Source organism: Petaurus breviceps, unplaced genomic scaffold, assembly GCF_028583685.1.
Source record: "Petaurus breviceps papuanus isolate PSGF00001 unplaced genomic scaffold, PetGlider_PUasm1.0 138, whole genome shotgun sequence".
Classification (NCBI taxonomy): Eukaryota; Metazoa; Chordata; class Mammalia; order Diprotodontia; family Petauridae; genus Petaurus; species Petaurus breviceps.
This window is the reverse complement of record NW_027185694.1, coordinates 28201847-28222670: the sequence shown is the minus strand read 5'-3', so window position 1 is coordinate 28222670 and position 20824 is coordinate 28201847. Positions and strand designations below refer to the sequence as shown.

General features: G+C 35.2%; 1 protein-coding gene and 1 pseudogene across 3 annotated transcripts in view; one reads left to right on the top strand and one right to left on the bottom strand.

The window, feature by feature from the left end:
• CRAMP1 (cramped chromatin regulator homolog 1) overlaps positions 1-20824 on the bottom strand; it is a 122950-nt gene that overhangs the window by 81108 nt on the left and 21018 nt on the right. For all 3 annotated transcript variants that reach the window (XM_069108876.1, XM_069108869.1, XM_069108861.1), the window contains exons 3-4: positions 7634-7827; positions 4500-4653 (exon numbers count right to left, since the gene is read on the bottom strand). In XM_069108876.1, coding sequence (XP_068964977.1) covers positions 4500-4653; positions 7634-7827 — 348 coding nt within the window. The remainder of the gene's footprint in view (positions 1-4499; positions 4654-7633; positions 7828-20824) is intronic.
• On the top strand, positions 19541-20073 carry LOC138143958 (protein lifeguard 4 pseudogene; annotated as a pseudogene).

Genomic DNA, 20824 nt, shown 5'->3' with positions numbered 1-20824 from the left:
TTCCACTTTGATCCTTAACTGCTCTCACAATTACTTGGTAAAAATTAGGTCTCTTAACCAAGCCCTCATCTACTCCTTCATTATGTTTCATAAAGTAAAACAGTTCAGTTTTTCAACATTCTTCTGAGTAAGATTTTCTAAAAAAGAGTTCATATTCTAAATTGATGTTGCCCTTGGATACTATCTTTCTCTACTCGGCAAGCAAATTAAGTGTTTGCTGAGGTATTATGTAGGCTCTTTTGGTGTTTTTTGACTAAATTTCCATAAGAAATTACTGAAGTACCGTGTTTCCCCTATAATAAGACCTATCCCGAAAATAAGCCCTCCCCTTACTGTGTAAGATTCCTCTAAAATAAGCCCTCCCCCGAAAATAAGCCCTATTGAGATTGCTACTGTAGTGAAGGTGATCCCCTGCGCTACACGCTACATTACGGTACCCTCTGTAGGCACCGCCCTCCCCCCCCCCCGTGAAACACACGCCGCGCTCCGAGCTGCATCCAATCAGAGCTGCAGCAGTGAGCGCGTCATCCTGTTCTTCCCCAGTGATTTGCTTATTGAATAAAGGTACATTTTTTTGTTCACATTTACCTGTTTATTAAAATTGCTGTCAATGTTCATTAAAATAAGCCCTCCCCTGAAAATAAGCCCACTGGTGTTTTTCTGTCCAAAAAAATTAATAAGACAGTGTCTTATTATCGGGGAAACACGGTATCTGTCATTTCTTCCATATATATTCCATTTATTATCAATTACTTTAAAATAAACTATAACTGATTTTAATTGTTTAGTATATCATTTTTCCTTAATATGCTTTCTTTAACTTTGTACTAATTTTATTCTTTGCTCAAACAAGTAGATTTTTTTTTTGCTTTTCGTTGGCGGGGAGGCAATTGGGGTTAACTGACTTGCCCAAGGTCACACAGCTAGTTTTTGTGTTAAGCATCTGAGGCCAGATTTGAACTCAGGTACTCCTGACTCTAGGGCCGGTGCTCTATTCACTGCACCACCTAGCTGCCCCCTCAAACAAGTAGATTTGATGGTACATACATAAGTTGGTTAAGGAATAACTGCTACAACAGTAATTAGTCATTTTCTGTCTGTTAACAGAATCAATTTCTTTTTTTCTGATATTTGGAATTTGCCATGTCTAAATGGGTCATATTTTTTTAGTATTTTCCTCAATCCTTACCTAGTTCCATCTTTGCACTGAAGTCACAAATATAAATGTATGTGTGGTGATTAACTTACAGAGTTTTACAAGTTCCTTGTGAAACTTTTCTACCTCTTCGTTCTCTGCAACAAACATTGGTGCATAATCTGCAACTATTTTCATGGTAGTTTTATTTCAAATATTTATCATAAACAATAAAAGAAGAGAGATGACCAAATATTCCAACAATTCTATTTCCTGTCCTTTGATGTAGTGAAAAAAACAATTCTGTCAATTCCTTTATTTGCCCCTCCAAAGAGAAGCCAAGAGTCACACTTGTCTGGGTATTTGCAATTTCTGTCTTTTTTCTGGATCAATTTATAGCAAGAATGTCAACTCTGACACAATTCAGATCTTTCATCATTATATGCTCCTGAATTATCAATAGCTAAGTTAAAGGTCTAATAATTACATCATTCCTAGCACCCTTATCTCCTTTCATTATATTCTGCCACTATGAGTGCCAAAGAGGGATGCATATGACCAAGGGGCATTTAAAATTTTCACATGTTTTGAGTGTTGCCAAGACCAAAGAGCTCATCGTTAACTAAGCAGTATACTTGTGACAAACCAGTATTTGATGATGCTGGTCCTCAGAAAGCAGACAGCCTGTTGTTGGGATTATATTCACAACTCATTAGCACACAATTCATTGTCAGGGCTATAGACAACCCAGGGTTATTTCCACACCATAAGGCACTGGAGTGGCCTTAGTGTATACTTAATATATACTAAATATACATATTTAAGTATATAAATACACATATACTTATGCGTATACTTATATTAGGGTCATCAAAAAAGTGGAGGGAGGGAAGAGAAAAAAAGGAAAAGAAAAATCAAAGGCAAACAATCAAAATGCTAAAGAAATTATTACACATATGGATGACAGATATGCATATGTATGTATATGAATATAGATATAGCTATATAAACATGAATTGATACAATATGTGTAAAAAGCCCAACATGCCCCCCTCTTTAGCAAATTCCTTCAGCCTGGTAGCAAGGAAAAGTGCTCAGCAGAGTGTCTCATCAGTCATTAAGTTAAACATTAAACACATATGGCCATTTGGTTCAATGGGAAAAATTCTTGATCTGGTCCCATTCACAGATAAATGTTTTGAAATATTTTCTTGGATAAAAATTAAACAAACTAGTAAATATATAGGAAATGAAGTGATTAGGTGTTTTGAAAAAATAAAAATTGGCATTTTAAAAATTTATTGCAAAAAAAAAAAAGTACTGATTAATGATCACGTGAACCATAAATGTCATGATTATTTCTAAGCTATGGCTAGGAGGTGAATTATTAACCAAAGAACTGAAAAGATCACAAAAGATAAAACAGATAATTTCAATTACATGAAATTTAAAAGCATCCAGATAAACAAGACTAATACAACTAATTTAAGAAGGTAAGAGGTCAACTGGGAAAAATCTTTATCAAATATTTCTGGTAAATAACTGATATTATAATAATAATTAGCATTTATATGTCACTTTAAGGTCTGCAAAACTCTTTATATGTGTTATCTTATTATGTGATCCAAGGTATATAGATAATTAAAATGGAAGAAATCATAAAACCACCACAAATTTATGCTATCTTATCTCAACTGGAACCTCGCTCCAACAAGACAATTCCTTTACTTCTCCCTAAACAATTCACTATCCCGCTTGCCACAAAGGCTGTTTCAAACTTTTTCCTCTGACTTCAAGCCTCACAAGGCACTCTCTCCCCTCAAGCTCTCAGATGAAGACCTTTCTTTAGATGTGCTAAAAATCTTTAGGTCATTCAACAAGAGCTCTGTCTTTTCCCCTTTGCTTTATCTCATATTACCCCCAAATCCTCCCCCATTATGTCTTCCTTCACTACTGTCTAGAAGGAAGAGGTGGCCCTTTTCCTTCTGAAGGTCAGCTTTTCAACTTCACTCTTGATCCCATCCCTTTCCACCTTTTCCAGCAGACTGCCCCCACTATCACCCCTTCTCTGCCACCTACAAACTTGCCCCTTTCTCCCTCAACCTTAAAAAAAAAAAATCCCTTATTCAATCTGACCATACCTGCTACCTATCATCTAATATTTCTCCTCTCTTTTTTGGCTAACTTTCTTAAGGTAGATACCTACATTAGGTTGTCTCTGCTTTCTCCTTTGAAACCCCACAACATAGTTTCCAACCTCAATAATCAAAAGAAATTGCCCTCTTCAAAGTTAACAAGTTCTCTTAACTGTCAAGCTGAATGACTTTTTCTCAATCCTGATTCTCCTTGACTTCTTTTGTAGTATTTGACACTGACCACCATCTCTTCCTGGAAACTCTCCTCTACCTAGGTTTTTAAGGCAATGGGCTCCTACCATATTTTTCTTTTTTTTCTATGATATCTTATTACAATATAATCTTTCACAAAGGACTACTGAGACAAAAGGGCCTTGTTTGTTCTGTGTGGTCCAAGGGCACTACAAAGAGCAGGGGGTAGAAGTTCCAAATAACCAGATTAGGATAAATATAACGAAAAATTTCCTAACAAGAGCTATCCAAGAGTAGACTAGACTACCTGATGAGACAGTAAGTTCCCTCTCATGAAAGGACTTAAATCAAAGGCCAGAGGTCCATTTTTCCACTATGTTGTAGGGGGTTTCTTGTTCAAGTGTGAGTTGGACTTGTTAATGCCTTCTCAAGTCCCGTTCAATTCTGAAATCTTGTTATTCTATGACCTCAGGACTTAAAGTACCATCCAGTATACACACTTTTCAGATGAGGATACACAAGGCCAGAGAGATGAAGTCACTTTTTCTAGGTCATAAAGCTACTAAGTCGCTCACCCAGAATGTGAACCTGGATTTTCTGACTCCAGATTTTGTGTTCTTGCCGTAACACTGCCATGGTCAGAGTCTGTCCTAATTTTTGTTTCTCTATATTTCTGTATTTGTCCACAGTTGAGGGGACAATGTGTTGTTCTAGTTTTGACTCACTTTTGTGATCCTGAATATGTCAATTCTCCCTTTGGGACTCAATATGCTCACAGTGAAGCAGAAAGACTAGATCTTTTTCTATTCTAGAATTCAACAATTTATGATCAGTACATACACACATTTTTATGTTGTTTTTCTCAAGGTAAGGAGTAGTTCCAAGAAAATGGTTTATTGTGAATTTTTCTATTTAATTAGAAAATAGACTCATTCAATGGGGATAAATTTTCTTTACCAAATATGTGACCAAAATCCGAATTCACTTGATTCCTGGCTAAGCCACCTCCTCAGAAACTGGCTCAACCACAAACTCACCATTATCAAAATCGATGTATTTGGTGATCTTATGCCAGGTGCGGTAGTAAAAATGCCGGACCTGTTCTTTGTTTTTCACCATGCTTGCAGGTTTGCCTTTCTTCTTATACTTCAGGGCAATGTTGTTCTGAATTGCTTCAAAGTCTTTCCCATGCTGGAAGATAAAGGCCAAGTTAAAAATGCAAGAGATGAAAACAATGATACTTCCTGTCTCAAATAGATTCTTTCTAGTTCTTACTTATCTAGCAGGAAAAAGGGGAACAGAGGACACTAAAGGAATGTAAACTATTTTTTAAAATCATGCTCATGTACTGGTTTTCTTTTCAATAAAATCTGATGAAGGATCAAAAGACAACTATTATACATTAAATGGTGAGCACAAAGGAGTAAATCTTGGAAGAGAAATTTAAATTTTATAGTGGTTCCCCAGTTAAAAAGAACTGGTAAGAACATGAGGTCACAGATATGAATGCCAGAAGACAAGACCCTGAAACTCAAAGTAATGCATATTTGTAATCTTAGCAGAAAAACATAGATGTTTATAAGTATTTCATACCCCCAAGAAAAACACCCCATCTTCAGAAACAGGATGCAGAATGCACTCAGTGTCCTATACCTTTACTTTAATCATATTACTAGGTATTAAATATGGTATCTTAATAGAACAATTCCAGATACGTTAACTATAATCTATGAGAATCCTTAAGGGAACAATTCTACATCTAATCCCCTCACTAGTACCTGTAACCTTATTCTCTTTAATGCTTCCATGCAAAAGTTAAATGTAAATTTTTAAAAACATTTTCAGAAAAGACAACATATTCACAGACACTATATGAAAAGAATTAGCTGCTAAACAATATTAGTATCAAAAACAAGCTGCTGATAAGTTTCAGACAAAACACAAAAAGGAATGGTTGACACAAAAGAAAAACAGAGGGAGGTAATGATGTGCTTGTGAGTGATGTGATGAATGAAGAAGTGTGGTGTTTATAATTTGATGAGAAGTAAGTAGTAAAAGATAACACTGAGGTTAAATGGGAAATAAAGGAAAGAGAAGTAATAACTCAGATTAATGAATATAATTAAATGTATTACATGTGTAGTCATTACCAGCTACAAAGGATAGAAAAATCAGCAGTGACTTTAAAAGGTAAGACTCAAATACTGAAAAGCAATGGAAAAATCAGTGAACAAGAAAAAGGAAAATTGTAAAATGACAAATCACTGAAAAAAGTGAAAAGGCAAGGAAGATATAAGAAGATATAATCAAAGATTGTAGCAAAGGGGGAAGAATTTCAGTCATTATTTTTTAAAGGGAAAATAATTACATAGATATTATTTCTAAACGGCTAAGACATTTGGAGACATCCTTTCTTGTCTTTTATTATCACCACAGAAGGAGAATCTCGGCATTACATAAACTGCAACCGGTCAGTCCCAGATAGATCACAACCTACATCCTAGTCACCACTGTTTCAGCTACTGCCAAGATAGATAAAATTAACAATTTAATACATAACAAATAAAAGTAGTATTTTGGACATACATTATCAATGATAGCACCAAACGATTAGTAGAGTTAAGTATAACCATATGTAAAATAGCATGTTATAACAGAGAGAAGGCCCACCTTAAAAGTAAGAAAGGCAGAGACTCAACTAAGTACAAGCTCAGACAAACTTAGCAGTGGGAAAGAACCTTTTAGTGCCCTAGGCAACTTGAATACTCTACATTACAAAGGAGTAGCCTATTTGCATCAGCTAAGTGAATTTCTACTCTTACACAGATGAATCCTTGGGTTGACACACACTCAAAAAGAAACCTAAACTTTAAGTGGAATGGTTAGCAGGGCAGTCAGTATTAATGGAACACTAAAGTATCAGAGATTCAGAGCTGAAAGGAACCGCAGAGGTCATCTAGGCCCCACTCCTTTTACAGAGGAAGAAACTAAGGACCAAAGCTCTTAAGTGACTTGCCCAAACCCATGGTGGGGAAAGAAAGCAAAACTTCAACTTCAGCCCAGACTTCCAATCAAGCATCTATCCACTGTCCCTGTAATGACAACCTTTCTGTAAGATCTCAAATATCTCCAAGGGAAAGGGAAGGACTTCTATCTTAAGACAAGTAAGCAAAACTAATTTCAGTGAGATAAATTACTTAAAGAGTAATTTTTCTTTCAATTGCTACACTCAAATCAATAATAAAGCCCACTATTAGAAAAGCCTAAACAAGGTAGATAAGAAATTTCACAATCCTCCCTAAAAACTGTGGTCCAAAGAGATAGTAAAATATATCTAAAAATAAAAATAACAAGAAAATTCCTATACCAGACAGGACAATTTATACCCAGATTAGAAGTCTGTCTTGGAGTGAGGACAATCTAACAATAAGCACAATTTCTAATTATGCCTTATTTCAGAGGTCTCACAAGGAAAAATTAAATAAACACACAAATCATTACAGAATGGTAAACATAAAACAACTACATTCTAACCAGGACAACTCTTGCCTCCATACTGTAACAATACTCTAAACCAATTTGTTCTTAATACATATAAGGTTAAGGGCCTTAGCCAAACTAATTTATTGGTTATCAACCTCAGAGAAAGTATGCTGTCAGCTAATGTGCTAACATGAATCCAGGATGGACTGTTCCTAAGTTCTGGCTGTTCAAACTTATATTTGGAAGTATCCTCCTTTCTGATCATTTTAACAGGAAAGTCCAAGTCCTATACCCCTCTGCCTTAGACCTCCAAACACTTAGGCTTTAGCACAAATCATCCCAGACTTTGGGCTACTATGAAAGAAACACAAAGAATACTCATAAACAGATCCCAATAGTCACCTTAACAATATCAAATGAGAAAACTATAACAAGAAAGTTTAGAAACAGCTGTGTTTGATGCTTTGTATATTGTAGGTGACTGATATATTCAAAGCCACTTTCAGGATCTCTGTTAATTACCAGTGGTATGAAAAAAGTATTGGTATGCTCATAAGCAGAGGCTTGTGGCCTAAATGCCACAACAAAAGAGACAGAAAAGAAGTGGAGACAAACTGACCGACAGACCAGAAGAATGGATATGAGGGAAAGTTAACACTGTGTTTTCTTTTATGAGTTCACTGCCCACCTCATAAAGTCCCTCAAAGAAAGTGTTCTTGTCCTCGGTGCTCCATGACTCCCATTGCCGCCGGACCTTTTTACCTTCTTCCTTCTCTCCACTAGAAGAGCCCAGGCTCCTGGTAGATGATTTAGAGTTTCCAGAAGGTGCATTGGCTGTGATTCCAGACACACTGCCAGAAGATGGTCCTCCATTGTCTGCCCCTGCAGGAAAGAAACAAAGTATGATAGGTTAACAACATGGCATTCACAAATCCTAGCAAATGAAGCTATCCTGTGGAAAAAGCATCAGAGGGCTCAACAGAGCTCATGAGACTATAACCAAACAAAATGTATCTACTGAGCATCTGTGGCAGTTACTGCATTAATTTATTTAATGATTTCAAAAAATTCTTCAGATAGTGATGAGTTGAACATAGAAATAAATGAAAATTAAATAAAGTAATTCAAGTATCAGTAAGATAGAAATAATGATAGGCCATGTACTCTGAGTGATTTTTTTTTCCAATGGTAGATTTTGATAGTTAAAAATTGTACAGGTACCAGTCTGGTCAAGTTTTTCACCAGCCTCCAATTGCTAGCTTTGTTTCTTCTCTATATAAAAATCTATTCTTTTATGCCTTTCTGAACCCTAATCCCTACATCCCACACTTTCACATTACCACAATTTACTGGTCTTTTTCACATATCTTCACTCAGTAATCTTTTATAATTACCGAAAGGAGAATACAATTCAGAAAGTTAATGACTTGCTTAGCAATGGAATTTCATTCCAATGACAGCTGGATTACATAGGTCTTTAGCAATTAGCTCATTTTCAACAATGAAAAGCAAACTAATGAACTACATCAGTGTTGATGGTTCTAGTCACAACTTTATAGTTTAAATGATGAATGATGTCTACATTAGAGAGACTGATAGCCCAACATGACAGTTTTTACTCAACTATGAAAAGTACCAAATACTGGACATGAGCTAACTGGATACAAGTATAGTGCCAATGAAATCATTATACACACACACACACATTGTGTGTATGTATATGTGCATGTGTGTGTATGTATGTAGGTATGTATGTATGCATATTGGCAATCTAGCCAATGAAAACTAGAATAAAATGGTAGATATAAAGGACAGTGGTTCACAGTGTGCTGATTCTAAAAAATAAATCTGTGACTCAATTCATTAAATTTTTAAGTGTTTGAATGCTAAGTGGAGTTTGTTTTTTTTAAATGCCAATATCTATGGAAATCAGGAAATGAAAGCTATGAATTCCCATGGCTTTTCTGTATTTCAAATAAAATGTGTATTAATATCCATCTTAACATCTATCCAAATGTTTAAATTCATATTTGTAATAAGATAGTTAAATGTGTTTGAAAAGTTATATAAGTTCTATTATTATTTCACAAATGGCTCATTTTATCCTTAGACAAGATACTCTGGATTCTATTTTTCACTTTCAAAGCAAAAAACTCCATTTCAGCATCTGAGGTAGAAGGATGTTATTTTTCAAATTCTGAACCTTTTCAATTCCTAGAGTTTTTACAGTGATATTAGAAAGATGTTAAGAATGAATGAAAATATCTATTAAACACTTAATATCCTTTCAACACCCTGAACTGAATGTCAAACTTAATATGACCATAATAGAACTATCTTTCTCTCCAAACCTTCCCTTCTTCCTAATTTTCCTATTATTGTTAAGGGCACCACCATATATTCCCAGTCACCTAGGCTCACGACTTCCGTATTATCCTGGATTCTTTACTCCAGCAACACAGCTACCATCTTAGTTCAGACCCTCATCACCTCTTGCCTGGACTACTGCAATAGGTTTCTAACTGATCTTCATGCCTCTGTCTCTCACCACTCTAATCTATCCTTCAACCAACTGACAAATTTATCTTCCTGAAAGACAGGTCTGACCATAATCTCCTTCCCCCCCTACCACTTAGTAAACTCTAGTGGCTTCCTATTATCTTTAGTATCAAATAGAAAACCCTCTGTATGACACTGAGCCTTTTACAATTTGCCCCCTCTTCTACCTTTTTCCTACCTAATTTCTTTCCAAATCTTCTTTGATCCAGCAACACTGATCTACTTGCTATTTCTTGTGCCTGAAATCCCATCTCCATTCTCCTCACCTTTGCACTCACTAGCTGCTCCTCAAACCTGGAAAGTACCTTTGCACTCACTAGCTGCTCCTCAAACCTGGAAAGTTCTACCTCCTCTTAATCATTGCTTCCTTCAACGAGGTTCAAATCCCACCTTCTACAAGTGGCTTTTTCTGGTCTTTCTTGCTACTAGTCCCTTCTAAGATTACCTTCCATTTAATTTGCACTGTACCCATGGCTGGTATATAGATGGCAAGTTGCCTCCCCCATTAGAATTCGAACTCCTTGAGAGCAAAGACTAAGTGTTTGCCTTCCTTTGTATTCCAGTTAAAAGCTTAATAAATGTTAATTGGCTAAATGACTAAACTCTGGGGACAACAGTGGGAAAGTCCTAGCCCCTAAAGGAAAAGAGAAAATCTAATGAAAGAGTTTTCTCCTTTAAAAAACAAAATTAAGGTAGAGGAACCATGATGTAATGGATAGAGAAAAACTTCAAAGTCAGGAAAATGTAAGTTCAAGTTGTTCCACAGGCTCACACTGGTTTTGTGACCCTAAGCAAGTCAGTTAGCAAAGGACCAGTCACATACTAAATGCTTAAAAATGCTTTACCTATTTATCTACTTAACTTCTCAGTGCTTCCTACAACTCTCTAGGACTAAAAGTTACAGGGCAGTTACAGATCTGCATTGAGAAAGGAGGGTTTCCACAGTGGAAGCCCGTGACATATAAGAAATTATAAGTCCATTAGCTCTTTTCAGTAATGCAGGGATCTAAGATAACTCCAAAAGACTCATGATGGAAAATTCTATCCACATGCAGAAAAAGAACTATGGAGTCTGAATGCAGATCAAATCATATTATTTGCTCTCTCTTTTTTTGGTTATGTTTTGGTTTTTTTTTTGTTTTTCTTGTGGTTTCTCCCATTCATTCTAATTCTTCTTTACAACATGATTAATATGAAAATATGTTTAATAAGAATGTATATGTAGAGCCTTTATCAGATTGTACACCAAAGTCTTGGGGAAGGAGAAGGGGATGGAGGTGGAGTAAATGTAAAACTCAAAAGCTTATGGAAACAAATGTTGAAAACTAAAATTAAATAAGTTAATTAAAAAAAAAAAGAAATTATAAGTCCAGAACAACACACACATAAGTAAAAAGGAGTGGGTAGGAGTAGAGAAAATAATTTATCTACAAAACTAAAGGAAGTAAACAAATATTAATGCTCATATAAAGTCCTTAATTGTATACCCCCTTATTTTCTCTGACCAGACAGCATCAGTACAACATCAAGGAACTTTACAAAGCAGAATAATTCTAATTATTTAACAAGCAATCAAAGAAAAACCCTCATAAAGATGAACATTTTCCTTCCTCAAATGATCAAGAATAGAATAAAGCTCAGAATTCACTCTTGAGAAGAAAAGGAAACCTAACAATTGCATTGTTGAAATCTTTTCTTTTTAAGTGAAAATAAGAATTTTTGTCAAGCAGTCAGCTTCAATATTTTCAACACAATCTTTAAAACAGTGCTCTTATATTTAATATAAAGATGGATAAAATGACATAAGATGTAAAAAAATGCTTTGAAAAATGAAAAAATACTATACAGATATAAGCTATTAAAGTAACAAGGAATGGTTTACAGAATAAACACCCTCTGTGCTTCCTAAAGAATTACTTTTCCAAATTGGAACACTAATTCATTGTTGGTGGAGTTGTGAACTAATCCAACCATTCTGGAAAGCAATTTGGAACTATGCTCAAAGGGCTATAAAGTTGTGCATACTCTTTGACCTAGCAATACCACTATATCGAAAAGGGATCATAAAAAAGGGACAAGGACGCACATGTACAAAAATATTTAAAGCAGCTTTTTTTGTGGTGGCAAAGGATTGGAAACTGAGAGGATGCCAAAAATTGGGGAATGACTAAAAAAAATTATGGTATATGAATGTAATGGAATACTATTGTGCTACAAGAAAATGATGAGCAGGCAGATTTCAGAAAAACCTGGAAAGACTTACATGAACTGATTAAAGTGAGCAGAACCAGAACACTGTACACAGTAACAGAAACATTGTGCGATCAAGATCAACTATGAAAGACTTATCTCTTCTTAGCAATACAATGATACAAGACAATTCCAAAAGATTCATGATGGAAAATGTTATCCACATCCAGAGAAAGAATATGGAGTCTGAATGCATACTATTTTCACGTTTTTTGTTGTTTTTTTATTTTTTCTTTCTCATGGTTTTTCCCTTTTCTTCTGATTCTTCTTTCACAGGATGACTAATGTGGGAATATGTTTAACATGATTTTACATGTATCAACTATACCTGACTGCTTGCTGTCTTAGGGAGGGGGGATGGAAGGGAGAGAAGGAGAAAAATTTGGAACTCAAAATCTTACAAAAACGAATATTGAAGATATAATTAGAAAAAAAACCAAACTACTATTAAGTGAAAAAAAAAGATGCTAAATGGGAGATTAAAAAAAAGGACAATGAATTACTTTTCCAGTGAATCTATTAAGTGCTTAACCATTCACCACTATAAATTACAAACAGACATATGCACTTTTCCTGGTGTTCCAAGAAAGGCACAAGTACAAACTAAAGAGCTAAAAACAAAGAATCCCTCACTATTTGACAAAAACTGCTGGGGAAACTGGAATATACTATGGCAGAAACTGGGCATAGACCATTATCTAACACCATATACCAAAATCAAGTCTAAATGGGTGCATGATCTAGGTATAAAGGTTGATACTGTAAGCAGTCTTGGAAAACAAGGAATCGTTTACCTGTCAGATTTGAAGAGAAAGACATTATGACTAAACAAGAATTAGAGAACATTATAAAATGTAAAATGGATAATTTTGACTACATGAAATTGAAAAGCTTCTGTACAAATAAAGCCAATGTAACCAAGATTGAGAGGGAGGTGAGAAGTTGGGAATCTTTATAACCTATGTCTCTGACAAAGGACTCATTTCTAAAATATACAGAGAATTGAGTCAAATTTATAAGAATACAAGTCATTCCCCAATTGATAAATGGTCAAAGGATATGAACAGGCAATTCTCAGAGAAAGAAATTAAAGATATTTATAAGCACATGAAGAAATGCTCTAAATCACTATTGATTAGAGAAATGCAAATCAAAACAACTCTGAGGTACCACATCTCACCAGTCAGATTGGCTAAGATGACAAAACAGGAAAATGACAAATGCTGGAGAGGATGTGGGCAAATTGGAACACTAATGCATTGCTGGTGGAGTTGTGAACTGATCCAGCCTTTCTGGAGAGCAATCTGGAATTATGCCCAAAGGGCTATAAATACTCTCATATCCTTTGACCCAGCAATACCACTCCTAGGGTTATATCCCTAGATCATAGAATGGGAGAAAGACCCATATGTACAAAAATGTTTATAGCAGCTCTTTTTGTGGTGGCAAAGAATTGGAAATTAAGGGGGTGCCCATCAATTGGGGAATGGCTGAACAAGTTGTGGTATATGCATGTTATGGAATACTATTGTGCTATAAGAAACGAGGAGCAGACTGTCTTCATTCAAGGAGAGGCTTATACAAACTGATGCTGAGTGAGAAGAGTAGAACCAGGAGAAATTTGTACACAATTACAGACACAACTTTGATAGACTGGACTCTTCTCGGCAATGCAGTGATCTAAGTCAATCCCAAAAGACTCAGGATGGAGAGAAATGTGTGCATCCAGAGAAAGAACTAGAAAGAACTGAGTTTATATCTAGATGGAAGCAAAATACCTGATCTTTTTCCTTTTCTTGTTTGGTTTTATGTCCTCTTTACCAGTTTTCATTCCATCTGATACAATCCGTCTTCATAACCTGACTAATGTATAAAGTGAAAGTATTTACAGATCCTATACTTGACTATATGCTGCCATGGGGGGGAGGGAAGGGAGGGGGACAAAATGTGAAACTCAAGGAATTGTGGAATTGAATCCTATAAACTAAAAGTAAACAAACAAATTAATTAATTAAAAAAAAAAGCAAAGAATCTATGAGGTAAACTGCAGAAAGCACTTCAGATTTTTGTATAAACATTCAGAATAAATCATCATTGCCACTTCTCCAAAAAGATTCAGACACTGAACTTGATTCTCCCATTTTTACAGATTTTCCAGTTCTGCCACATGGGAAAGTCAATACAGTTAAAAAAAACTAAAAAAAAAAAAAAACCAACCCCAGAAATTCCTATTATGTTACCATCTTCGGACTTGAAGGCCCTGTAATTTTTACTCCCTCCAAAAGAAAGAGATGCAAACTCAATCTTTTTTTGTATGATATTACTTTAACATTCATATTCTGTAAATGTCTCAGAAACATACTTCAGTTATTTTCTCTGAAGTATGTAACATATCACTCAACCTTTGCCATTCTTCCTACCCAAATTTCACCTAAAACTAGAGCTTCCTATGAGATTCTTCAGGATGAGAGTCTTGATTGCTTTTTTCTTCAACTTCCATACAGAACTTCTTGAAGCAGGGCCCATCTAATGTAATAAACAGCCCCATTTCAAATAATGATAGGAAGAGACCTCACATGTCCTCTAAGTTTGTTCAATCCCCTTATTTAATCAAAGAGGAAACTGAGGTCTAGGGCAATTAAGTGACTTTGACTTGCCCAAAAGTCACATATAAGGTATTAGAGACAGGACTTGAACCTAGACTAGAGTATTCCCCTATTCTCCCCAACAACACAGTCAGAACCTTAAATTTCAATATGATCATCATAAAAAGGAAGAAGGCTTCATTGGCATCCAATCTTAAAACAGTACTTGCCAACTATTTCAGGTATGTATGTATACGGTTCTACATGAGAAATTTTGTATGTTTGTTGTTTTCTTGGTTCCACTTATTTCATTCTTGTATCCTTTACACAAACCTACATGTTTTTCTGAATTCCTTACATTCATCATTTCTTCCTACAAAGCAATGTCTCCTGTCAGCCTGACTCCTCTAGTCTGATCAGTGGGCACCCATGCTACTTCCTGTTCTTCCTGGCAGCTCTGACTCTGTGGGTACTAGCAGGGGCTTCTCCTTTGTGACTATCTTGGGTGGTTGCGAGGAATACTGGACTGAGGGGCCAGAAAATCCCTTTCTGAAACCTTTCAGACACTTACAAGCCGTATGGCCCTGGGCAGGTCATTTTACCTCAAGTTTCCTCATCTACAAAATAGGTACAATAACAGCACCTAATGCTGGGCTTGCTCTGAGGATAGAATGAGATATTTATTAAGTGTTCTTGGGCCACAGGTCATAGAAAATGTAACAATTTTCCTTGCAAAGTTCAAACACAACACCCACAATGGTTGGCCCAATTTATATCTCTACCAACAGTGCGTCAATTTATCACAGCTCCTCCCACTTACTAAAACAGTAGTACTGTTTTTCCATCTTTGCTAATTTACAGAGCTATAAGGTGAAACTCAAGAGCTGTTTTAATTTTTATTTCTTACTAATTAGTGATTTGGTTCATATTTTTAGATGGGCATTTATGAAATTCTTCCTTTGAAAACTTTGTCCATATTTTCTCTGTCCACTTACCTATTGGAGAATGAGCCTTGTTTTATATGTGTGTCAATTTCCTATATAACCTGCATAATGCAAATATTTTACACTATGTAGTTTCTCTTGTTCTACCTTAATTTATTTTGATTATGTAAGTTTTTAATTTTATGTAACCAATCTGTCAATTTTCTCTTTTGTGACCTCCTCTATGTTCTACGTCATTTTTACAAATAGCATTTTGATATCTATTCAGCTGCTGAAACATTCTTTCTACAGAGATGTGCTCCTGATTATTAGCATCATAAGTGACACATATGTAATGTCATACTCACTAACAGTTTTTCCTTTATCTCTACTTCATAAGCCAATGTAGGGAACTGGCTCCAATAAGCCAGTTAATCAAATCAACTCATACTTACAGGATGAAACAAGGACAAATTTCCTCAAAAGATAACATTATGGTGAACCTATTAAATGCAAATCTAGCTAATGCTGTAATTGGTTTAACATTTCAGTCAAAGGGATCAGACAGTAGTAACAAGTAAGGAATAAACCATTCAAACTTCTGATGACCTCAAACAATCAAAATAGTTTAAGGAAGAAAAAGGGAATTCATTATGCTGAGCACCAAAAGAATTATTGTTTAAAAAATAAAACCTTAATCACATGAATATTTTTATGCCACTGATTCAATTCAAAGATTTAATAAGAGCCTAAAGACACTGACTGAGCATTTTAAAAATATATTAATTATCAGGAATATCTGGAAATTCTGAGTTGGAAGGGACCTTAGTGGTCACCTCATTCAAAAGACATGAAAAATTCCTTCCACACCTTTCTATTCAAATGATCTTTTTCGCTTGAAGACTCTCAGCAACTGGGAAGCCAATCTCCTGAAACAACTGGACAGCTCTTATTGTCAAAAAAGCTTTTCTTGACATGGGGCCTAAATGTTGTCTCTTTGCAATTTCCATTCAATACTCTTTTGCCAAAAGGAACACATCTTGCTGTTCTGTCAGATGACAGACAGGTTCCTAAAAGACTATAACGTCCCCTCTAAGCCCATTCTTCTCTAGGTTAAATATCTCAAATTCTCTGACTTGATCTTCACATGGGAATAACTACATGCCCTTCACCGTATAGTCACTAGATGATTTCCAAGTTTATAAATGTCTTTCCTAAAATGTGGTGCTCAGAAGTGAATGCAATGCTTGAGAAATTATGTCTCCTTTGTGTAGCACAGAAGCTCCCAAATTTTCTTGGGTTAATTTTGTATCTCTGATTTTTTTCAGTGTCCTTGGACCAAAAAAATACTTAATAGTTCCATATATTAAGTAGTTAGGTTCAAACAACTTATTAAGTATTTATGTCCTAACAACCGAGTATTGAAAAAATTTGCATCTGAAAAAACACACATAAACTGAGAGAAAAAAATAACATTTTTAGTTCATTTCTTAAATAATCACAATTACTTATTAACAGAATGTGTATGCCTGGTGGACCCTGTACATCTTCTCAAACTTTGAAATCACCTTCATTTCCTATTCCACACTGATTTTCACATGGTACATGCTTTATATCACAGCAGCCAAGGAAAACCCAGCTTGGAAAAGACATGACAGGAGTGGCGAGGTGGTGCAGTGAGTGAATAGAGCACCAACCCTGGAGTCAGGGAGAACCTGAGTTCAAATCCAGCCTCAGACATAACACAAAAACTAGCCATATGACCTTGAGCAAGTCACTTAGCCCCAAATGTCCTCCAAAAAGCAAAAAAAACAAAAACCCCAAATGAAAAGACATGACATCACAAACATGGAAGTTTAATAAGTTACTGGTATAGCCAAAAGTACCAGTAAAAAAAAAATCACACATTGAGAATGTTATCAAAATGAATGTAACATGAAGAAACTATGAACTACCTTGAGCTTTTAGGATCCATGATATCTGAGAGAGAGATGTCAAATATCATTGTTTCCCTTGAAAATTTAAAATATCCCACAGTGCTGCTACCATTTAGCCAATGAATGGTTTCACAGGGCACGTGGGAACCTTAAGTATGGCATAAGATATCATTAGTTTCCTTGACCAATTGCTTTCTTGGAAGACACACCCTCCTACTGAATTATATTAAGTTTAGAGTCTATGTTTAGCCATATGCCTCCCATCTTGAACATAAATTAAAAAAAAATCTACAAGCAAAATTGTGAGTATTTTTATGGTGCTTTAAAGTTTACAATGTACTTTACAGTCTTCTTTATTTTATCCTCACAACAAGCTTGAGAGATATTATTCCCATTTTACAGATAAGAAAAGTGAAGCTGAGCTAACAAGTGTCTTAGGTTCCATATGAACTCGGGTCTTCCAGACTCCAGTCCAGTTCTCCTATCCATTGTACCACATAGCACTTTGCTTAATTTTGCAAACCTCAAAACATTATGGAGATAATAGTTAGAATCATTATTAGCACTATTCAGCTCAGCCTGTCAAGATGTTTTTGAAATCTAACTGTGACAGCACAGAACTAAGTATGGTTTTCTGAAGTGTGCTACTGAACCCCTCCTTCTAAGGTAACAATGAACTATATTAATAATAACTATCTGAGTCTGGTCATGCAATCAATTTGGAATCTTCTAACTACAATGTCAGATAGTCTACTTCTTTCCATCTTTTCCAAGCAATAGCATAAAAGACTATCAAATGCTTTGCTAAAATCCTGATAAACTAAATCCCCAGCATTACCCTAACCTTGTCAAAAAGAGAAATAAGGCTATTCTTCAAAGGATGAAACAGTGCCAGCTCTTTTGGATCACCACCTATTTTTGTAGATATTCACTGATCATCCCTTCATAATATAATCCAGAATTTTTGAAGGAATTAAAGTAAAGCACACTAACCCAAAACTCACAGACTCCATTCTCTTTCTACTTTTGAAAATCAGGACAACTAATTGCTCCTCTACAATTAATTATTTATAATAAATAAAAGATTACAGATGATGGCTCAGCAATCACACCTATTAGTTCTTACAGTAGCTGACATTATTATTCATTTGAGCCAGGTGACTTTTTACTATCCCATTATTTATCTTGGTTTTTCACTTAAGGGGAAAAAAACCACAAACCCATTGTGTTGGGCCTAACAGTCCTAGCTCTCAAAGATCTTTTATTCTACTGAGGGAATACAACAAGTACACAGGTGAGAAAGGAAGTTGCAGCTGTAAAGCCAATGATATCAACAGCTGCGGATGAGGCAAAAATGCATTCCAAACAAGGATCATCTGTCCAAAGGCAGAAAGGTGGAAAGGGAATGTTGTGCACTCAAAGCAATTTGACTGAAACAGGGTACAAAAACGAATAATATGCAATAAGACAAGAAAGAGAGGTGGAATACCAGGAAAAGACTTGTCTATTTTATCTTAAAGGCATCATCAGGGAGCCACTGAAAATTTGTGAGTGGGAAAATGACAATAAAATAAGTTTTAAGAATACCAACTTAGCAGCTGTGAAGAAGAAGAGGAGAGATTAGAAATGGGGAGATCAATTAGAAGAATATTGTAATACCGCAGGCAAGAGGGTTATGGAAACTGTTTAAGAAGACAGAAAGGTATGGATGTGAAAGATGTTACAGAAGAATCAATAAGAACTGACAATTGATGGTGACAGATAAGGAAGAGTCAGCAATGACTGTGAGGCTACAAACCTGAATGAGATGGGAAAGTGGTGCCCAGAAGAGACAAATGTTAATCTGAAAAAGGAATGAGTTTGGGAGAAAATGAGTTGTTCTGTTTGGTCAGTAGGCAGCTGACAGGAATGGAATTCAAGAGAGATGGGGGTTGGAGATATAGACTTAGGGGTCATTTGTATAGAGATAATTAAGCCCATTGGAACTGAAGCAAACACCAAGAGGAATAGTGTAGAGAAAGTAAAGAGAGAAGAGAGGACCCAACAAGTCTTGGGAGACACCCACGTTTAGGAAGAAGAAACGAAGAATTAACTAGCTAAAGAGACTGAAAAAGTACACACTCACAGTCATTATGGCAGATTGAATGATTGCCTAAAAACCTGAAATTTGTGCCAGACCAAATAATTATCAAAAACTACAATAAGAGGCGCCAAGCTCTATCAGCTCCACAGCCTGACCGCCCTCTCTTGTTCTCCTGAGGATGACTTCAACTATGGCAGCAGCAGTGTGGTTTTGGCCAGTGTCCACATCTGCATCATCCTATACTAATTTTGGTTATCTCTTCTTGGATCTTTGAGTTTGATTCTGGACACTAAGTTAAACAGGAATAAATATCCTATTAACTTTTACCTGCTTTTTGGAATTACACTTCTGGAATCTCTCTTATTAAAACTAGCATTCTATGAAATGAATGTTGTTCTACAGGCTTTTATGCTGATTACTTTAGTATTTCTTGGTTTGACTCTATACACTTTACAATCTAAGAGATTGCAGCAAATCTGGAGGAGGGTTTTTTTGCCTTTTTGTTTATTTTATTCTAGTCAGGATTCCTGAAGTTATTCTATGATAAGGGAATAGTGGAAGGAATCTTTTCTGCGATAATGGCTCTTCTGTTCTGTGGATTCATCATTTATGATACTCATCTACTGATACATAAACTGTCCCCTAAAGAATATATACTGGCTACCATAAACCTCTACTTGGATATCATCAATCTGTTCCTGCACCTATTATAAGTATTAGAAACATTTTATAAAATATTATTGAGAACAATAAAGAATTTAAGTAATAAGGCTTGGGACATATATCGTTAAAAATTGTTTTGATCTCTAGTTACTCAGTATTTGCAAGCTTTACTATTTTTTTTACATCTTCCTGCTACCAAGTTTTTGATTTAGAACTTCTGAATGATGTTTCATAATGCTGACTATTGATTTTGAATTCTCCTTCAAAATGTTTAAACTTAATAGCTCTAATAATATTTGCTCTTTGTAAAGACTAGAATTAGGTTTTGCACCCAAGGTAATTATTAAATTAAAAATTTTTATTACCTTTGATTTCAGTAATGAGACATTAAAAATCTTATTGTCTTTTTTTTTCTATTCTAAATTTGCTATAGGTTGGTACTTTGTAATTCAAAATTGCTTTATGAATGTATAATACAAAATTAAGGCTTTCTTTGCACAGTGATTTTATTTTTTATCTTTATCCTTAAGCATTATTCTGAAAGTTTTTATTAGATTTGCATTCTACTTTGAAGGCCTTAGTCCCATTATTATTTTGAATAGTGTAAATCCATTTGTACTAAAACATTTTCATCTTAATCAGAAGGAAAATAGCTATAATCGAGCATTTTAGAGTCAGGCAACTAACACTTTCAGAATATTCAGTATTGTAATAAAACTGATTTAGTAGATCATCCTTATCACAATTTTACATTTAAATGCATTATAAGCATTTAGAAATGATATATTTTAAGATAAGATATAAAGTATAAACATTGACAAATATTTAAATGTACAGGTTTAATTTTAAATTCAGAACTCTTCATGTATTTAGAATGTA